This window comes from Nannizzia gypsea, genomic scaffold, assembly GCF_000150975.2.
Source record: "Nannizzia gypsea CBS 118893 supercont1.5 genomic scaffold, whole genome shotgun sequence".
In the NCBI taxonomy this organism is placed as follows: domain Eukaryota; kingdom Fungi; phylum Ascomycota; class Eurotiomycetes; order Onygenales; family Arthrodermataceae; genus Nannizzia; species Nannizzia gypsea.
The window spans coordinates 1,520,016-1,537,490 of NW_003345197.1; the positions used below are offsets into that span (position 1 = coordinate 1,520,016).

The following is a 17,475-nucleotide window of genomic DNA, read 5'->3' on the forward strand; positions in this document are numbered from 1 at the left end:
TCAGAACTGTCCTTGAAGAAATCTGAAAAAAGGAACGGCGAAGATAAACGTCTACGTGATCTTGTGGAAAGGACCGCCCAGGAAGTTGTCCCTCGCCTATTAGGCGATGACCGCCTTGGGTTCGACAAGGCCGGGAATGGGAAGCCGGTGACTCCTGTCATCGTCCATGGAGATCTGTGGAGCGGCAACACTGGTGTTGGAAAGATATGCCGAGCATCTCGGGGGCAAGCTGATGAAGAAGAGGAAGAAGTGGTAGGTGATGTGGTCTACGACCCATCTTCATGCTACGCGCATAGCGAATTTGAACTGGGTATTATGAAAATGTTTGGTGGGTTTGGAGGCCAATTCTACAAGGTATATCATCAGATTGTGCCGAAGACCGAACCTGTAGAAGAATATGACGACCGAATTGATTTATACGAACTGTAAGTCTCTCCAACGTTCCATTCACTCTCGTGATTATCAATCAGAATCGTATGAAATTATGATGAGAAATACTTATCTTGTTATTTCTAGATATCACCAGCTCAATCATTATGCCATTTTTGGCGGGGGTTATGGCTTGTCTGCCATGTCCATGATGCAAAGGCTGTTGAAAAAGTATGGAAAAAAGTAGTGTCTAGATTTGCTCCTCTTGGGAAGGAAAAAGGGGGTTTCTCATTCTCGCCATCGGAAGGGATTCAAGGTACACCCTTTCCAGCTCTCGTTGCCTTTGCCAATTCACTTTGAGCAACATCATCCGCATAGCGTTTATAAATAGGCATGGAGTGTTCTTTATCACTCATGGTCGAAGCCACGCTTTCCCTTGTCTCAACTGCTGCCAGCCAGATTCTCCACCTCCTCCAAACAACTTCATCTTTCCCTCCTTCTTTCGGAGCCGGTATACCCAGCCCCCCTTTCTTGAAGTGATCAATAATCCATAATCTAATCGCCAAAGGTGCAAGCATTATGTCCGGTAACATGAAATCGCTTCCGTGAAAGAAAGGACCAATCTCATCCATTGCTAGAATGAATTCTTTTAAATGGCCCAGGAGCTCTTCTCTAGCTTTGTTTAATCCCTCCTCTTTACCCTGGTATTGAAGAAAACGATAGAAAGAAGGAGTTATTCGCGATGTCACATAGTCGATCCAGATACGTCCTCTTGCCTTTTGGTATGGGTCTGCCGGGTGCAGTGGCAGTTCGGGGTTTGGGAATGCATCTTCAAGAAACTCATTAATCACAGTGGATTCATACAATGGTTTAACGGCAGATGATCCATCGGGCTGGAGAGTTGGGCAGGCAAGGGTCGGTACTAGGCCCCGTGGGTTAAGCTCAAGAAGTGATTCCGGTTTCTTGTAAGGATTCACTTCTATATATTGATATGGTATTTTTTTCTCCTCAAGGACGATCCATACTCGCTGGACTATAGTTCACTTGAGCGTTAGGACCGCTTTTTATCAAGGTACGTTCTTTATACAGAAAGGCTCGAGGAAATATGCCATACCGAACCTAATTTCCAGTTAGTATCATTCAATAAAGAAATTCTCCGTATAAGAAGAAGTTGACAGCATCCTTTCATGCCTATCTGTTCTGAGAGAATGAAAACATAGAACTTACGGGCAAAACCAGCCTGAATATAACTTGAATGGCTGCTCTTTGGAGTGTTTGTCAACAACCTCCTTTGCCCAGCCGGTTGCAGTTGGATGGATGTCAGCATCAGGGGGGGATCCCATTGTTTCTAGATATCCTCCCCTTTTTTCCCTTGAAGATATTGAACAATCAATCTACGTATTTGATAATCTTAAAGTCTTTTATACTTCTAGCAATAGTATTTTGCATTATTAATCATGAGGTCATTGTTAAGTCGAGCAGTCTTGGAAGTACAGGCTTAAGGCGCAGCTAACTAAAGTTTCTTGCATGTTTACAGCGATGCTAAGATAATTCTATAAGGTACTTGCTTATCAATAGCTGGGACCATGTTCTAGGATGCTGAATTTGTTGAAGTGGTATGGAGGTTGGTTATCCCTTTTCTATAACTACGCTTTGTAGAATGGTTTTAGTGAATAATTACAAGCAAATTTGATAGGACTTTCTATAAAGTCAAGGGGAAGGGCTAGGAGATAGAGCGAAGGGACCTTACCAGAAAGAAAACATATAGCATTCAAAAGCTGCTGCCTCATATGGGTTTCTATGGCCATGCCGTCCCTATACTAGGTTTTCCGCCTTCATCAGTATCTCCTTAGGATAAATTTTGAGCCCTAGCTTTGGAATCCATAGAAAGGAAGGGGGAAACAAAGACCATCCGTGTTACGTATTCCATTCCGTTGTCTATATAAATACCGGATCCTATGATATACCTGTAAGGACTACAATAATTTTATATTTTTTTATTAACTGCGAGTCCCATAGAGCCAAAAATGTCTGGCTCCCGTACCTAGTCCACAAACGATATTATATGTTTGAGTTAGGGAATATAAGGACCGGAACCACGTGTCTTTTGGAATGTTCCATTGCGAAAGCTGCGGAGTCCTAATGGCTTCAGAAGAAGCCTACCAGGAACATACATGCGAAGGAAATGCTATAATATGTCCGAAATGCCGCTTGGGCTTTGGTAGTTGGTATAGTTTCAAGCAGCATGAAAAACACATGCATTCATGGTATGTCCATATGCCTGTTGGAATGGCCTGAAAGCCAAAGCTAACATGAATGTAGGAGTGTCCGGGACCGTATTGAACCTCGTGTTTCCCCTACGCAATCACCTTCGAAAGTGATTCAAGCCGGCAAAGGCAATCTGTCAGGTCATAACAACTCTTCACCATACTTTTCTTCTAGTGGCCATGGTAACCCGACTCAATCTTCGGCCTGGGATACGAGTGTACACAACTTAACACAACCAGTAGTGGGGGATCTTCTTGACCTGGATGACGATGAGATGTACGAGGCGCAGGTTGACAACACAGCGGGTGGAGTCAATAGCACATCCGAGGAGGGCCCGCAGCCCATCGCTAGAAACCGCAACTGTAGCTACGCAGTACTGGACATGAAATCAGGCCGAGCTGTCCCTGAAAAGGCCGAGCTTGAGAAAGGCAGTACTTCAGGGTCAATATCAGCTAGTACTCTGGACCAGCAGTCCCTGATAGACCGCTTCCATATCACTACTGTCCAGACACCCCGGAGAGTCTCAGCGGTACGCCATAGGATTATCTGTTTTCAATGCGAGGCGGGCTTCAGTACCATAATAGGACTCCAACATCATCAGATGACCGAGAATCACAACTATTGCGGCCTGTGCCATGCTTACTTTGCGGATGGGACGTTCCTGGACAAGCATATGGAAGTGGCGCACAATTTTAAATGTCCTACTTGTGCTTCGGTATTTGCAAGCATAGGAGATGTATGGGCTCACCAGCAAACGACGGAGCACAGTTTTTGTAGCGTATGCCGTTGCTACTTCCAAGATGAGAGCGCCCAAAGCAAACACAACCTTATGTACCATATGCGTATGCCATGTCCGACTTGCCAGCAGGTGTTTCAAACACAGAAAGAGTTAGAAGAGCACCAACGGGCAAGTCAACATAGCTACTGTGGTCAATGTGACGAGATTATGGGTAGCCAGTCCAGTTTCGAAACGCATGTGACAACATCACATACTTACAAATGCACAGCCGCGAAATGCCTCTTCGCAGCAGCAAAGTTGGATGTCCTGAAAGATCACCAAAAGCGGGAGAAACATAACTTCTGCTTGCCATGCAATCGTTCTTTTACAGATGCTCTTGCCCTTACCAATCACTCCAAGACCGAAAAACATCTGAGAAAAGAACGTATCGAACAGAGCGAGAATAGCCAGGCATCCGGGTGAAACATACACGGTGTAGTTGGTGCCGGGGTATACATTGCTATTTTTCAGGGGTATTCGTCCTGCCAGAAAAATGGTCACTCTTATGAAGATAGGTTTAAGAGCGTACCATATAATAAATGAAAACTTCAAAATTGAATTGCGAACAATCCTTGTAAGGAAAAATAAATAAGTCGACTGCTTGTAAAAGAATATAACAAGAGGCTGCGGATGTTTGAGGATTTGGCGCGGCAGAGCTTCCTTTTCCGGAAATACATTTTGCCGCGCGCCAACCTTGATGTCGGCCGCGAGCTTCTCAACCGCGCTTTTTCTTTAAAGCTAGTCGGTCTATTCCGTGCTGATAGATATATTTCAGCGCAACTACATTTGACTTGAACGCACCAAACAACCGGCATTGAAAGATGTCGCCAACGGCGAAAGAGGGTACCCCGGAGGCACAGCCAGCTGATGGACCGCCAGTGGCACCTCACCCGTCCTTTATACAGGTCGCCAATCCTTATATATTTGAAAAAACGGTGCAAGATTGTTTTGCGTCCACGGGGGTTAACCCTCTCCGGGAAGACAGCAATCGACTCCAAGGAATTACCTGGATAGATAATGTCCGAAAAGCGTTGCATCTGTATGTCTCCTTTTTTGTTTTTGGCCCTATCCCTTGTTACTTTGCTCAGCTCGCTAAGTTATAACTCCAGGCCTGTCAGGACGTTCAACACAGCGTCAATTTACTACCACAAATTCCGGCTGGTTCATCCGGACAATGAGTATAATTATATAGTATGTATTACTACTATGTTCTTAAAGGCTGGCAGTTACTTTTGGGGGACATTTTGCTCACGAAGCTACGCTCACAGGAAGCGGCCGCTGCTGCTCTATTCACTGCATGCAAGATCGAGGACACACTGAAGAAGTCCAGAGATATTCTATGTTGCTCATATAATCTCAAGCTCCCTCCAACGGAGCAATTATCTGCAGATGACCCGGTATGTACTGACTGAATAGGAACTTACACTTCCATGACATAATTTTCTTTTGCGCTCTTTCTAAGTTTGGCATTTGCAGATTTTTGAATCTCATTCTCGGTCTATTATCGGCCTTGAGAGATTGATGCTGGAATCCTCTGGATTTGATTTCCGAAACCGTCATCCTCAAAAGGTCCTGATGAAGCTGACAAGACAGTGCGGCCTTGATAAGGATTCAAAAGTGGGACGAGTCGCATATACTATCAGCCTGGATTTGTACAGGACTTTTGCCCCTCTCAAGCAAACCTCCGCTACCATGGCGTTTGCATGCCTAGAGCTAGCAGGCAGGCTTCTCGGGGAGCCTGTAGACAAAATACATTCAAAGGAAGAATATAAGCTATGGGAAACGTCAAGAGCAGAAGTTATGGGTATGAACATGTTCCCGGCCCTGCCTTATTATCTTTTATTATTCTGACCCGGTATATTTCCAGAAACCATACTCGATCTACTCGAGCTATACACACATAACCGTTCGTCAACATCCATTGGCCCCGACTTTAACCTCGACTTGTTCTTAAACATCCGTATCCCGTTGAACGAAGAGGCAGACTCCAATAAGATCCCACGATTTGCCTACTGGAAGAAGAGGAAGGCAGAAAGTAATGGGGTATCGAACGGGATCTCCTCGAAGAAATCCAAAAACAGCCATCACCGACACAGCAAGGACCACCACGATACGCCTTCCGCGCCACCGACAAACCCAATGATGCCTACTGCCGCCCATGATTCTGTTGCAAAAGCCAATGAACGCAGCCGAGATACGGCAATTCGATTCATGCTGGATCCCGAGCAGGCGCAGGCTGAACGCGAGACTGTAGCAGCATACTTCAAAGTTGAAATGGAAGAATATGAAGTTGAGGAGTGAGAGCCGCAATAGCTGTGAAGATACATTTGAGTGGGACTTGGGCCTCAAACAGGGGTTAGATAACGAGAAACCACTACGTTATCTGCCACGCCGCTGACGGTGTGACTGATATTGACAACCTCTTCCTGCGCGCGGGTGAAGACAGGCACACATACACACATAACGGCTATTCTGGGTATATGATATTGTCGCTAGTGCTGTCACAACGGCGCCGTGGCCAAAGCTTTCTTGCCCCAGAATCTAGAGCCATTTTGAGACCTGGCTGACTGTGATGATTTGGACGAGAGCTAGCTGACTAGCCTCAATATCAATGCCCAGCCCGTGAAGCTGCCTGGAGATGGCATGTTATGGGGGAAAATCCTTTATAAAACGAGGGTCACCGCCGCCTCTCCATTACAGAAAACGTGTGTTCTGTCCATCAACGGAGACACATAATAAACTGCTAGCTATGGAGATGCTCAATATTTCAAGAGCCACAGGGAGTTATTTTTGGTTGCATGAAGATAGGTATAGCAGATGGGTGCGATTGAAATTAGAAACGATACCAGGAAACAATGCAGAACAAGTTATTTATTTGAGAAAAAAAGCAGAGATATTTTCATTTCATAAGAAGTTGCCATCGAGTTTCTGGCGGGAAATAATAAAATTGCTGTAAGAGATGATTTGAGAAGGTGATCCACATTCGAACGAGAAGCCTATACAGTATTGTAATGCACCGGTTATCTTTTGGGAGTTGGAGCGAAGGAGAATAAAATGATGCAATAAAAAAAGATATTAGGAGAAGGCCCAAAATAATTTCATCAAGTGAGATGTTGAATGATACAAGTCAGAAGGGGAAAAAATGTGAAAAACCAGCGGGTAAAAGCACAAGTCGTGATAAAGGGCCAGGCAAGCATCGCGGCCAGCGACCCATTCTAGGACCAAAGAAAAGAAATCATCGACGGAGCCGTCTATAATCTCCATTCAAACACTCCACGAGCTATAGATACGTTAGCAAGTTCTGCATGTATGTATGTATATCTATTGCATTGATTGAGGTACTTACCGATTCAGAGACAACTCCTTGGTTGTACAAGTACTTGCTTAGCCCCTTGATAAGCTCTATCTGTTCATCAACCGTTAGTCCGGTGATGGCATTCTCGATAACTCCTCCAACGCTGGCCTTGTGAACGGCGATAAAGCTGTGGTAATACATGTAGGCGAACAGGCCCATGATGAACTGGCAGTCCATTCTGTCGGTGATACCACCATGACCAGGAATTGACTCTCCAAAGTCCTTGATTTTGAATGTCCGCTTCAGGCCGGAGGCGAAGAAGCCGCCGAATGGTGCAATAAGGGATGCAAACGTAGAGAGAACGAAAACATGGAACTGGACCGGGGCAATGTGGAAGGTCCTGTTGATGTGGGTCCATTCTGGCATGGTATATGGCTGGGATTTGAAGCAAGGGTTTGGAGTGCATTCGAGGCCAGTCAGGAGGTTGGAGCCCAAGTCGTTGACCGGGCAGGTGAAGTATTTGTACTGCTTTAGGACAATCGTGGCGCCATAGCCAAAGATAACTGTGCATACCCAGGCACCGACAAAGCCCTCGACGGTTTTCTTAGGGGATAGCTTAATCAACTGGGTTCGGCCAAAGGTGATTCCACAAATGTAGGCAAAGATATCGTTTGTAATCACGAGGGAGACAGGGATACAGAACCAGATTAGTCCTTCGAAGATGTTGTTTAGGACAAAGTGAGCCTGGACAACAATGAGATATAGGGCCATATGAGTCCATGCAAACTGAGTGAACTGGAACTTGTAGTGTCCCTTTTGTAAAGTCGCAACAAAGAAGACAAACCCTATGATAGAACTTGTGTTAGTCTATTACATAGATGTATTTGATACATATATATATATATTTATATATGCATGGGTCCGGACTCACCTATCAAGTAGAGCATGAAGCTGATAAAGCGGTGATGCGTTGCAAACGGGAGTAGGATCCTGTCAACCAGAAGGATGTGTTTAAAGTAATAGAGAACGCTCTCTCCGTACAAGAAGTACATTGTTGTCACAAGGAAATACCAGTTCAGAGACTTTGTGAACTTGAGGTTTCTGGCTTTGCTGGGGACATTGGCTATGGCGATGACCTCCTTGAAGGAGACGATCTGGACGGCGGTAACGACGATGATCAGATAGAGGTGGCCGGCGAAGATGATGACGAAGAACCCGGCAATCATGACAAACGTCCATATCGTCCGGGTGATGAACGTCTGTCGCTTCTTCTCAGAGTCAGAGAGAGACTGCGGCTGCGCCGGCTGCTCTTTTGCGGATGTCTTCTGCGCCAGCGTCAGCAAGGGCGTCTGCCCAAAACAGGGACTACAGGTGAGTGTCCGCATACCGTGGCCTCCATCTTCTGGGGTAGCAAGTTGTTGGTATCCTCTCTGCTGGGGCTCTGGAAGTCCGAGGCGTCGCTGTCTTCCGATGAAGGGTAGTTGGTAGCCTCAGGGCTCGTGGCCAGCGAGTCTTGCGCGCGGAGGTTCCGCCTGCTTTTGCCCATAATTATTCAGACCTGGCAGCTCGTCGGGTTTATCATCAATCAACCTGCGGGTTCTGGTCAGAGAGAGTTAGCTTTTGCACGAAGGTATCCTTTAAGATTCCGCAGGCGAGATAGATGCATGTCGATCCGGTACGTTAGACACAGGCTTCGTTGCTCTGGCTCTCTTCGGCGGATTCTTTTGTAGCACGCGAGGGCCACTCAGGGGCGGCGGGGAGCCGGGGGAGCGAGCATAGTTACCTGGACAGCGCAACGCCCTCTCTTCGAAGCAGCGGCAGGCAAGGACCGGGCGTGTCTAGCTGGATGAGCGGGCAGGACGGCGGACGGCGGAAGCTGGGATGCTTTCACAGGCAAACCAACTTTGGTGATTTTGGGTGTATTTTTTTAGTTCGTGAGTTTGGTTAGTGAGTTTAGCTGGCCTTGGGTGGACCTAGAGACGGTTGTTTTTTTGGCAGCGCTGGAAGATTGGTCAGCCTGCGAGATAGAAGAAGGTGAACGACGACAGCGACGGTGACAGCGACGGCGACGATTTAACTGACGAGATAGAATCGATGTGAAGGCTTCAGGGGCTTGTCGACTGTCTATCCAAGTGCCCAAGAGACAGCAGAGCTCCAATCAGAGGGAGAGGCCAGGGGTTCGAGCTGACGCCTGAGCTGCGCCTCTGATCCTCCTCGACTCGCGCAGTCGCATCTTGTCGCCTGGGATGAGGCAGACGGCGACTGGTCTGATGGGATGGAGGACGACAAGGACGATACCTTCTGGGACGATGACGGGGTCGACGATTCCGCGTACGATGCGCTGGTTGAGCTGGAGCAGGATGCATACCGAACCACGCAGCAGGAGACTATAGACGAGCAGCAGCAGCAGCAGCAGCAACTGCAACTGCAACAACAGCAAGCGGCAGCATCGCGACCTGTCCGGCCTTCACTACTCCGTCATTCTACTAGCAATACCTCGAGTAGCACTGTCGAGCAGAGGAGGAGACGGCGGAACCCTGCTCAGCATCTCCGGCCGGCGCTGAGCTTTGGTGATACGGACTATCAGCAGTGGGATGCCAGCATACTCGATAAGGAAGATGGACTGGACCTGGTTGATGAACAGGATGCTTTACTGGAAACTCCGGGAGAGTCTGGCGAAGGAGACAGCCGGCAGCTGGGCTATACCCGTGCCTCTCTTGCGCCGGGGCAATGGCGTCGAATTACGGCGGATGAGCCTGGTATGATGGTAGAACCTATGCAAACGGACGGGCTGGCGGGAGGCCATGCGGATACCCGGTTCAATGCCAATCCACTTGAGTCTGTGCAGATTGAGGAGCTGAAAGACCAGATTGAACAGGTATGGGTTCTCTATCTACTGACTTGCTGAGGATTACGGAAAAGAAGAAGCTAATTGTATATCTGTAAAACACAGCTGACCCGGGATCGAGAAAGGCTTGCTCAAGAATTGGCAGCAGCAACAGCTTCAGAGGAAGCACGAGCTGGCGAGATTGCCATTATACGAGCTAACCAGGTAAAGCTCGAAAAGAACCACAGCCGCCAAATATCTGCACTGAAAAGTACCATGGATGAGGAGACCAGAAAACACCGAGCAGAGTTCGAAGCTGCGCTGATGGATAGCAAGCGGCTCGTTGCTGAAAACGGATTTCTTAAACATGATTTGCAGGAAGCGGCATACCGAGCTTCCAAACTGCAGCATAGCTTCCGCAGCAAGCCCAAGGATGATAAGCCACACCCTGCAACTCCAAAGAAGAGCAAGTCTCTACCTCTCAGGGATGGGTTTGACGATGACGAGCTCCTGGCGGCGTCCCCTTCAAAGTCTGCCGGAAGGAGGTCTAAACGTGGAACGCCAATGACGTCGAACAAGCGGAAGCGTGTAGTTGATGATTCCCCAATACCTGTTGCACTTGAGCTGAGCCGGGCTCTCGAGGGTAATGCTGACGATAGTGGGAAAGGTGATACTCCTGGAGAAGAAAAAGAAGAGGCTGCTGAAGAGCGTCCTCAGCAGCAGCAGCCCAAACGAGAAGACCGTAATATGCGGTTTATGCGGCTTATCCTTAATCATCGGACATATCCTAGAACAGCTCCTGATGTGGAAGTGCTTGCGAGCATGTCTTTCCCATCCGACCCGGACCGCAAGCTGTCATCGATTCTCATACAATCGATTACCGCGCACAGCAGCAGCAACTATGCGGTGGACTATACCAAGGCCATAGCTTCGTTATGGTCTCGTGCACTGAAGGAACACTTCCACAGCCCGATTGGCATGTTCATGTCAATAGTGAAATTCATACTTCACCTGGATCTCCATAAACTGGCTCCATCCGTCATTGAGCCTGTTGTGCCGGTGCTACAGAACTCTGGATACATAAACGGCGTGCCTCGATTCACCAGTTCTCCAGTATCGCATGAAAACATGGGTAAAATCCAGAAGACACCTCAGAGGAAGCTGGATCACCGCGTCAGCTCAACAGAAGCTCTCGAGATACTCTACCTAATCGTCAGCGGATGTCAGCAAAACAAAGAAGCACTAGAGCTTTTCTGGCGCTGCGTGGGATCCGACTTTATCCTCATCATGCTGAATTCCTACCAGCAGCTCAACGATATCATTCTGACGTTGAAGATTCTAGCCTGCGGCCAGTTAGCCAATACTTTTGGACCGATCTGCGACTCGGAGTCCCAGCAGCTCGAGCATGAAAAGTACATCATTGACAGGGCAGCTAACCTGCTTAGCGAGCTGCCATCTTCCGACGAGGGCGAGAAACCGTACACGGGGTGGGAAATCACCACTCTGCGTGTTGAAGTGATGCTGTTCCTGAACGAGATTGCCTTCTCAGCACCGGATCCAGAACATAACCGCATTGGTAGAATGATTGCCTCCCACCCGAGTGCTCTAGCCCGTGCCTTTCGATCCATGCACGACGAGCTTGATGCTATGTATTCGAACCCTCCAGAGCGGGACTTGCATGCCACCGTGGTCAATGGCCTGACTCGTTTGGTGTATGGAATTATCAAGCTGTTTCCGGACCAGGTCGACCTACCTTCACGACTCCGTGCTGTTCCGGGAGCTGTTCAAAAGCATCTTGTTGTCCTGACCCGTCTAGCATTCAGTGAAGGGCTGTTGCTGGAAGCCGGAATATCCGATGAGACTGTGGAGATGGCACATGAGATGCTAGAGGAGGCCATCAACCCGCAAGAGGCGGAGGCCCTGGTAGAGGCATTCCGATCAAGCAGGGTAGATGAATGATCTGATACAATGCCAACCACTACAGGTCTGAGTCTTCTTTTTATACTGTGCTGCACATATCAATGTTACGCAGTTGACAGGCACTCAAAGAGAACAAAACATGTCCCGCTTAACTGTCCGAAGGGAACTCCCGTTGACTAGGCCGTCCTGTAGCAGCAGGTTCCGGACGGTTGATATATGTCCTTTACTACAGGAGATCTCACTTTAAATCCCTTCTTAGACCTTCCTGTTCTTCTTCTTTTCTGCTTTGGCAAGCAAGAGAAGATATCAACTCAGCTTCCCAGTGAACCCCAAGCAGTAAGTTGTCTGCTTTTGACTATAACTAACCTGCAAATGCTTGCTAACCTGTGTCTATTAGAAAGAATCAAACTTCAAACAATCCTACCTATTCTCCCTTTTGACTATACAAAGACAAGAGTAAGGCTTTTTTCTCTATATATGGTCAAAGACCAGAAGCAGAGAGAGAGAGAGTGAGAGAGTAAAAAGGGACTGACAAGCTGGATAGAAAGATGGCCTGTGAACAGTGGGTAGTATACTACTCTTGCGGCTGCGAGGTCACTTTGAGACGAGATACTCCCGACTGCGACGGAAGCTGCGGCGACGACGACACTCTCACCTTCCTTCCTGACCAGAACTCGGAAGACGTCTGCGGAGCCTGTGACCGTGGTCCGGTGTACATGTCGCCTCCAGCAAGCAGCTCTGAAGCGGAGGACGACGATGAGGACGAGAACGACGAAGATGAAGGTGATGAAAACGATGAAAATGAGAACGACGAAGACGAAGACGAGGATGATGTGGTAGTCATAGATGACGATGACGATGAGTAGCCATACAGCAACCGCTCTTTACACGGCCACTTTGACCTGGGGGGTGCATGGAAATTGGATCCTTCGACGCAGCCTCGCCCAGCAGGGTATCTATCATCTGCAACAACCTGCTGCTGCTTCGATAACCAGCTGGTAGTTACATTTACCGGACAAGATGAATAACTGAATATCAGACAGACATCATCGCTCCTTTCTCTAACCCCTAAATACTCCGCAGAAGGTCGTACAAAAAAACAAGCAACAACATGTAAACATCCACCTCTCCATAGATATCTCCATCTTATCCTCATCTCTCTCACCTTCATCTCTTCATCTCATCTCCATCATAAAGATATAACGGCATGACCCCTGGGTCGGATCAGGGGCCTCCTGTCTAGTCAACCGCCGCCGGCCTCGATTGGCTCCCCCTTAGATCCGCTTTCAATAATTCGCAGACGGACAAGAAGCAAAGAGCAGGATGACGGATGCATGCCGGATATTATCATTCCATCAGTTTATCTATTTAACTAGCTGGACAGCAGGAGGAAGGAAAAGAAAGAAAAGCAGAAACATGGTTCTTCCCCTTTGCGCTGCTGCCTGAAGGAAAACAAAAAGGGGGCGTCGCTGTCTCTCTTCTTCGCCTTCATCTTCGCCTTCGCCTTCGACTTCGACTTATCCAGGACTGGACTCGGTAGTTATTTAACGACTACTTCTCTTCGCCTTTCTTCACTTTTCTAGGCGTCTTCTTCTTTTCGTGCTTGGGTTTATCTTATTATCCGGCCCATCCCATCTACCCCTGCTGATCAGGTCGAGGTCGAGTCCAAGTCGAGATGGATCCAGCGTCGTACGTTGATCCGAACCTGACGCAGCCGGACCTGCTGGTGCTCAAGTGCCTGCTGCGAGACGTCGAGGGCCAGCCGGACAAGACGCAGACAAGCAACGGACACGCCAATGGATCGAGTGACGGCCGGACGGGAAGAAGAAGCAACGGTAAGTTAAGGCAGGCAGGCTCTCGGGGTCGCGTTTCTTCTTCTTAATTCTTCTTAGCTAACTCAGCTCAGCTCAACTCCAAGCATCGCCTAGAAACCACCACGAAGACGAGGCAAAAGCAGACGCAGAAGACGAGAGAAAGACCATCGAGCATCTGAGGAACCTGAACGACCCGAGCCACGATGACTTCGATCCCACCGTGTTCGTCTCGTGGGACACGCGGAAGCTGCCCTTCCCGGCCGTGGTGCAGCAGTGGCTGATCAGGCCGTACATCGCCAGGGCACGGCAGCTGGTGCGAGTCGAGACAGACGTGGCGATGCTCACACACCTGCTGCTGTACTTCAGCACCTCCGTGCCCAGCGCAGTGCTGCTCTTCTACCGCTTCAGCTGGCTGCATGGAGTGATACATATCTTGGTGCAGGCGTGGTACATGGGCACCTACACGCTCATGATGCACCAGCACATCCACATGGGCGGCATCTTGGACCGGAAGTACTGGCTGTTCGATATGGTGTTCCCCTATATCACTAACCCGCTGATGGGCCATACGTGGAACTCATACTACTACCATCACGTCAAGCACCATCATGTCGAAGGGAACGGGCCCGAGGATCTGTCTTCGACGATACGCTACCAGCGAGACGAGCTGGCTGATTTCCTGGCGTATGTGGGCCGGTTCCTGTTTCTGGTCTGGATCGAGCTGCCGATGTACTTGTGCAGAAGGGCAAGTATGTGATGGCGGCCAAGGCTGCGGGGTGGGAGCTGAGCACGTACTTGATGCTGGGTGTGCTGTTTGTGCATGTGGATGCGCGGGCGACGGTGTTTGTGTTTCTGCTGCCGTTGATGCTGATGCGGATTGCCATGATGGTGGGCAATTGGGGACAGCATGCGTTGGTGGACGAGATCGATCCTACGTCTGACTTTCGCTCCAGCATCACCCTGATTGACGTCCCGGTACGTATTTCTTTGATGAAGTTGAGTGAAGAAGATGATGAATATGAATACTGACGAGAACTAGAGTAACCGGTTCTGCTTTAATGATGGATACCATACATCGCACCACCTGAACCCGCGACGACACTGGCGAGAGCATCCCGTGGCCTTCCTGAGCCAGCGGCAGCGGTACTCGCAGGAACAGGCGCTGGTGTTCCGCAACATCGACTACATCATGATGACGGTGAAGCTGCTGCAGAAGGACTACGACTACCTAGCCCGATGCATGGTCCCCATCGGGGAGAAGCAGATCAGCATGACGATGAAAGAGCGAGCGGCAATGCTGCGGACCAAGACCAGGCGGTTCAGCGAGGAGGAGATTGCTCGTTTGTTCAAGTAGGCATCCAAAAAAGTACATAGAAGCATAGCATGCATGCATATATTCATAGACCGGGATATATTTTATAGAGGCATTCCAAAAAGGAAAAGTTGTTAGATATTATCAATAGATATATACTATATACAAAACATTAAGATGGGTGATTTTCATACTCTCTATCATATATATAAAAAAGAAGGAAAGCTCTACAGGTTGAAGCAGTTGGCGTAGAAGGAGACGGTGGCAGGCCAGTCCGAAAACATGCCGGCAACGCCGACATCCTTGGCCAGGACATCGATGACACGGTAGATATCACCGTCGTTCTTGACGGCAGAAGCAATGGAGGAGTAGTAGAAGTCACCGTTGGCCTTGACTTTGTTCAGGGGTCCCGAACGCTCAAGGGACCAAGTAGTGAGCTTGATGCCGGCCTTCTTTGCAGCCACGGCGTAGTCTGAGGGAACGATCTGGTTGTTTCCGTCGAGCTTGAGCAGGGCATGGAAGGCGGGCGAGAGAGTGCGGATGCCGGACTGCTTCAGCTGAGCCATGATAGCAGTGGCCTGCTTGGCTCCCTGGGGGGTATCCGGACGAGAGTCGAGATACATGGCCTGGCGGGCGTAGTCAGCTGCATTCTTGTTCCAGAAGTAGATGTCGTTGATGGAGAAGGACTGGAGGAAAACTCTGTCCGGATGGATGCGGGCTTCACGGTACTCGTCGATGAGCTGCTGGGCGTACTGCTCCTGCGAGTACTTGCCCATGAAGGGCATGGGCACCTCGGGCGCCTTGAGCTCGGGAGTGAACTTGAGGCCGTAGCCGTCGACGATGCGGATGTACTCCTTGTGCGAGTACAGCTGGCCGCAGGCAGAGGAGTACAGGTCGGTCCTGAACTTGGGCGTGCCGTCCATGTACTCCGCAACGGTGGTGGCTGCCGGGTTGGAGCCGTCCATCTTGCCGCAGAGGCTCTTGAACTCGGCGAGGGTGATGTCGCTGGTGCAGCACTTGGCCGTGGCCGGTCTGCCGCCGGACGCCGGGCGGAAGGGGACAGAGCACTTGGCCGCGAGCTCCGGCACGGCGAGGATGTTGGTGGTGGTGTGCAGGTCGCACTGCGAGTGGCGGCAGACGAGCTGGAGGTCGCGGGTGAAGGCGACGTCGCACTCGAGGATGCCGGCGCCCTGGCGTGCAGCCGCAGCGAGGCCGGCGACGGTGTGCTCGGGGAACTGCAGGGGCGCGCCGCGGTGGCTGATGGAGAAGTCGGAGGAGTGCAGCTTCTGGTTCTTCTTCTTGTACAGGCTGGCGCAGGCGGCGAGCTTCTCCTTGAGCGGGCTGTCGGACATCAGGCTGACCAGGTACGATGGCCGCACGCCGACGTCGACGTTCTCGATGCGCTGGGCGCCGTGGTTGCCGCTGCTGCTGGCGGGCGCCGCGGCCACGGCAGAGGCCATCAACAGGATGCTCAGCTTCATCTTGTCTTCTTTTTGTCTTTGTCTTTGTCTTGTTCTTGGGTATAGATATCAGGAGAGGCAGCGGCAGACGCAGAGACAAATGGCCAAAGAACAGAGACCAGAGAGCAGCCTGCCGTCTATTTAACGACGCCCGCTGGCTGCATAGCTATCCAAGTCTCCTCGCGCCGCCGGTCTTTGAGCTCTTGCATACGCATCCTGCCCCGTCACACATGGAGAAGGCCGCCGCCGTGATTGGGAGAGACGAGGACGGGGAGCGTCCAGGGGCCGGCGGAGCGAGCCTCGTATCACCGGGAGCAAAGCAGCGACGAAGCGAAGTAGGCGGCCTTTTAATATATGCAATAACGGGCACTTTGTAGCCGCGGATTAAGAGCAGTTTAAGGGCATCCGGCGATGGAGACGAGTCCACAGTAACAGCAGTGATACTCCATAGTAGCAGCATTTAGTAGCAGCAGTTGGTGGTAGCAACCAGTAGCAGCAGCTAGTGAAGAAGCCACCCGCGGCGCTAGGCAAAGGCACGAGCAGAGCCAGTGATGAAAGCTTCGAGAAGAAGTAAACCAAGTGCTCCGTAACTTAATTGAAGAGTAAACAAGCAAAAATAAAGACAGGAGAGCACTTACTAGGCACCTGTTCATAGTTGGTTGTATAAAGAGCAAAAAGAGCAAAAAGAATGCACCAGCCGGGACTCGAACCCGGGTCCTAACATTGGGAATGTTAGATCTTACCCTTAGACTACTAGTGCGTTGCAGCAGCTCTTACTCAGCAGAGACACAAGAAGAGAAGACACGATGACCAAGTAGGAAAGAGACGAAGTAGCAGAAGGAGAGGAGGAAGTAGATAAAGAAGAGATAAAGAGGAAGAGGACGAAGAAGAAGAAGAAGTATATGGGGCTGGCCTTTGGGTAAGGATGACCAGCTAGAGTAAAGACAGCAATTGACAGCTTGGTCAGGCCTAAGTACGCTAAATACGTAATGTGTTTATAGTCCATTGAGAATACCGTGCTTATCCTATCTGTGGCTCTACAATACGATAGACAATAAGATAGCCAACCTACCACATAGAGGAAGTATTTCTTAGGTCCCCACAACCCCAGGACAATGCCTATCTGCAAGTCGGTTAAGGGGTTATGGGTTATGGGTAGAGAGCCATAGGATATACCACGGGGAACTGCAGCTAAGTAACCGGAGCAGACGGCCTCGTTAATGATGCTTGTCCATTCGCATGCACTCCAGGATTACTGGAAAGAAACCCGGAGTCGACTGGGGAGTGGGGATGGTGCCGCATGGTACCCTATCATGCACAAGTCGGCATTGTCAACTGGCCTGCAGATGACCGTACATGGTGAATGGCCTGATGCTCTACGGGTATAATCCTGGCTGTTGCGTTGCGGGTAGCCATGCATTGGCTGGAAATA

The 17,475-nt window shown here is 49.7% G+C and overlaps 9 protein-coding genes and 1 non-coding gene across 10 annotated transcripts; 6 read left to right on the plus strand and 4 right to left on the minus strand.

Annotated features, from left to right (window-relative positions):
• Nucleotides 1-18: 18 nt before the first annotated feature.
• On the plus strand, nt 19-429 carry MGYG_06411 (phosphotransferase enzyme family protein; the record flags this gene model as incomplete). Its single annotated transcript, XM_003171819.1, has 1 exon — nt 19-429. A coding segment is annotated over one exon (411 nt), but the record flags the coding sequence as incomplete, so codon positions are not given.
• A 251-nt stretch (nt 430-680) lies between these two features.
• On the minus strand, nt 681-1,712 carry MGYG_06412 (hypothetical protein; the record flags this gene model as incomplete). Its single annotated transcript, XM_003171820.1, has 3 exons — nt 681-1,348; nt 1,395-1,402; nt 1,597-1,712. 3 exons carry the CDS (start codon nt 1,710-1,712, stop codon nt 681-683), a joined length of 792 nt encoding a protein of 263 aa, XP_003171868.1.
• A 799-nt stretch (nt 1,713-2,511) lies between these two features.
• On the plus strand, nt 2,512-3,838 carry MGYG_06413 (hypothetical protein; the record flags this gene model as incomplete). Its single annotated transcript, XM_003171821.1, has 2 exons — nt 2,512-2,636; nt 2,692-3,838. 2 exons carry the CDS (start codon nt 2,512-2,514, stop codon nt 3,836-3,838), a joined length of 1,272 nt encoding a protein of 423 aa, XP_003171869.1.
• Nucleotides 3,839-4,236: 398 nt separating this feature from the next.
• Nucleotides 4,237-5,716, plus strand: MGYG_06414 (C-type cyclin; the record flags this gene model as incomplete). The annotated part of the gene is made up of 5 exons (XM_003171822.1): nt 4,237-4,454; nt 4,525-4,606; nt 4,684-4,812; nt 4,892-5,219; nt 5,283-5,716. 5 exons carry the CDS (start codon nt 4,237-4,239, stop codon nt 5,714-5,716), a joined length of 1,191 nt encoding a protein of 396 aa, XP_003171870.1.
• Nucleotides 5,717-6,650: 934 nt separating this feature from the next.
• MGYG_06415 (phosphatidate cytidylyltransferase) lies at nt 6,651-8,256 on the minus strand (the record flags this gene model as incomplete). The annotated part of the gene is made up of 4 exons (XM_003171823.1): nt 6,651-6,695; nt 6,762-7,555; nt 7,642-8,035; nt 8,098-8,256. 4 exons carry the CDS (start codon nt 8,254-8,256, stop codon nt 6,651-6,653), a joined length of 1,392 nt encoding a protein of 463 aa, XP_003171871.1.
• A 729-nt stretch (nt 8,257-8,985) lies between these two features.
• On the plus strand, nt 8,986-11,496 carry MGYG_06416 (hypothetical protein; the record flags this gene model as incomplete). The annotated part of the gene is made up of 2 exons (XM_003171824.1): nt 8,986-9,588; nt 9,664-11,496. The coding sequence occupies 2 exons, from the start codon at nt 8,986-8,988 to the stop codon at nt 11,494-11,496; spliced, it is 2,436 nt and encodes an 811-aa protein (XP_003171872.1).
• A 509-nt stretch (nt 11,497-12,005) lies between these two features.
• MGYG_09124 (hypothetical protein) lies at nt 12,006-12,323 on the plus strand (the record flags this gene model as incomplete). Its single annotated transcript, XM_003171825.1, has 1 exon — nt 12,006-12,323. One exon carries the CDS (start codon nt 12,006-12,008, stop codon nt 12,321-12,323), a length of 318 nt encoding a protein of 105 aa, XP_003171873.1.
• An 809-nt stretch (nt 12,324-13,132) lies between these two features.
• MGYG_06417 (fatty acid desaturase) lies at nt 13,133-14,625 on the plus strand (the record flags this gene model as incomplete). The annotated part of the gene is made up of 4 exons (XM_003171826.1): nt 13,133-13,292; nt 13,364-13,959; nt 14,013-14,246; nt 14,311-14,625. 4 exons carry the CDS (start codon nt 13,133-13,135, stop codon nt 14,623-14,625), a joined length of 1,305 nt encoding a protein of 434 aa, XP_003171874.1.
• A 185-nt stretch (nt 14,626-14,810) lies between these two features.
• MGYG_06418 (glycerophosphoryl diester phosphodiesterase) lies at nt 14,811-16,064 on the minus strand (the record flags this gene model as incomplete). The annotated part of the gene is made up of 1 exon (XM_003171827.1): nt 14,811-16,064. One exon carries the CDS (start codon nt 16,062-16,064, stop codon nt 14,811-14,813), a length of 1,254 nt encoding a protein of 417 aa, XP_003171875.1.
• A 668-nt stretch (nt 16,065-16,732) lies between these two features.
• MGYG_10561 lies at nt 16,733-16,803 on the minus strand. Its single transcript has one exon. It is a non-coding gene; the product is annotated as a tRNA-Gly (tRNA).
• Between the last annotated feature and the right edge of the window lie 672 nt (nt 16,804-17,475).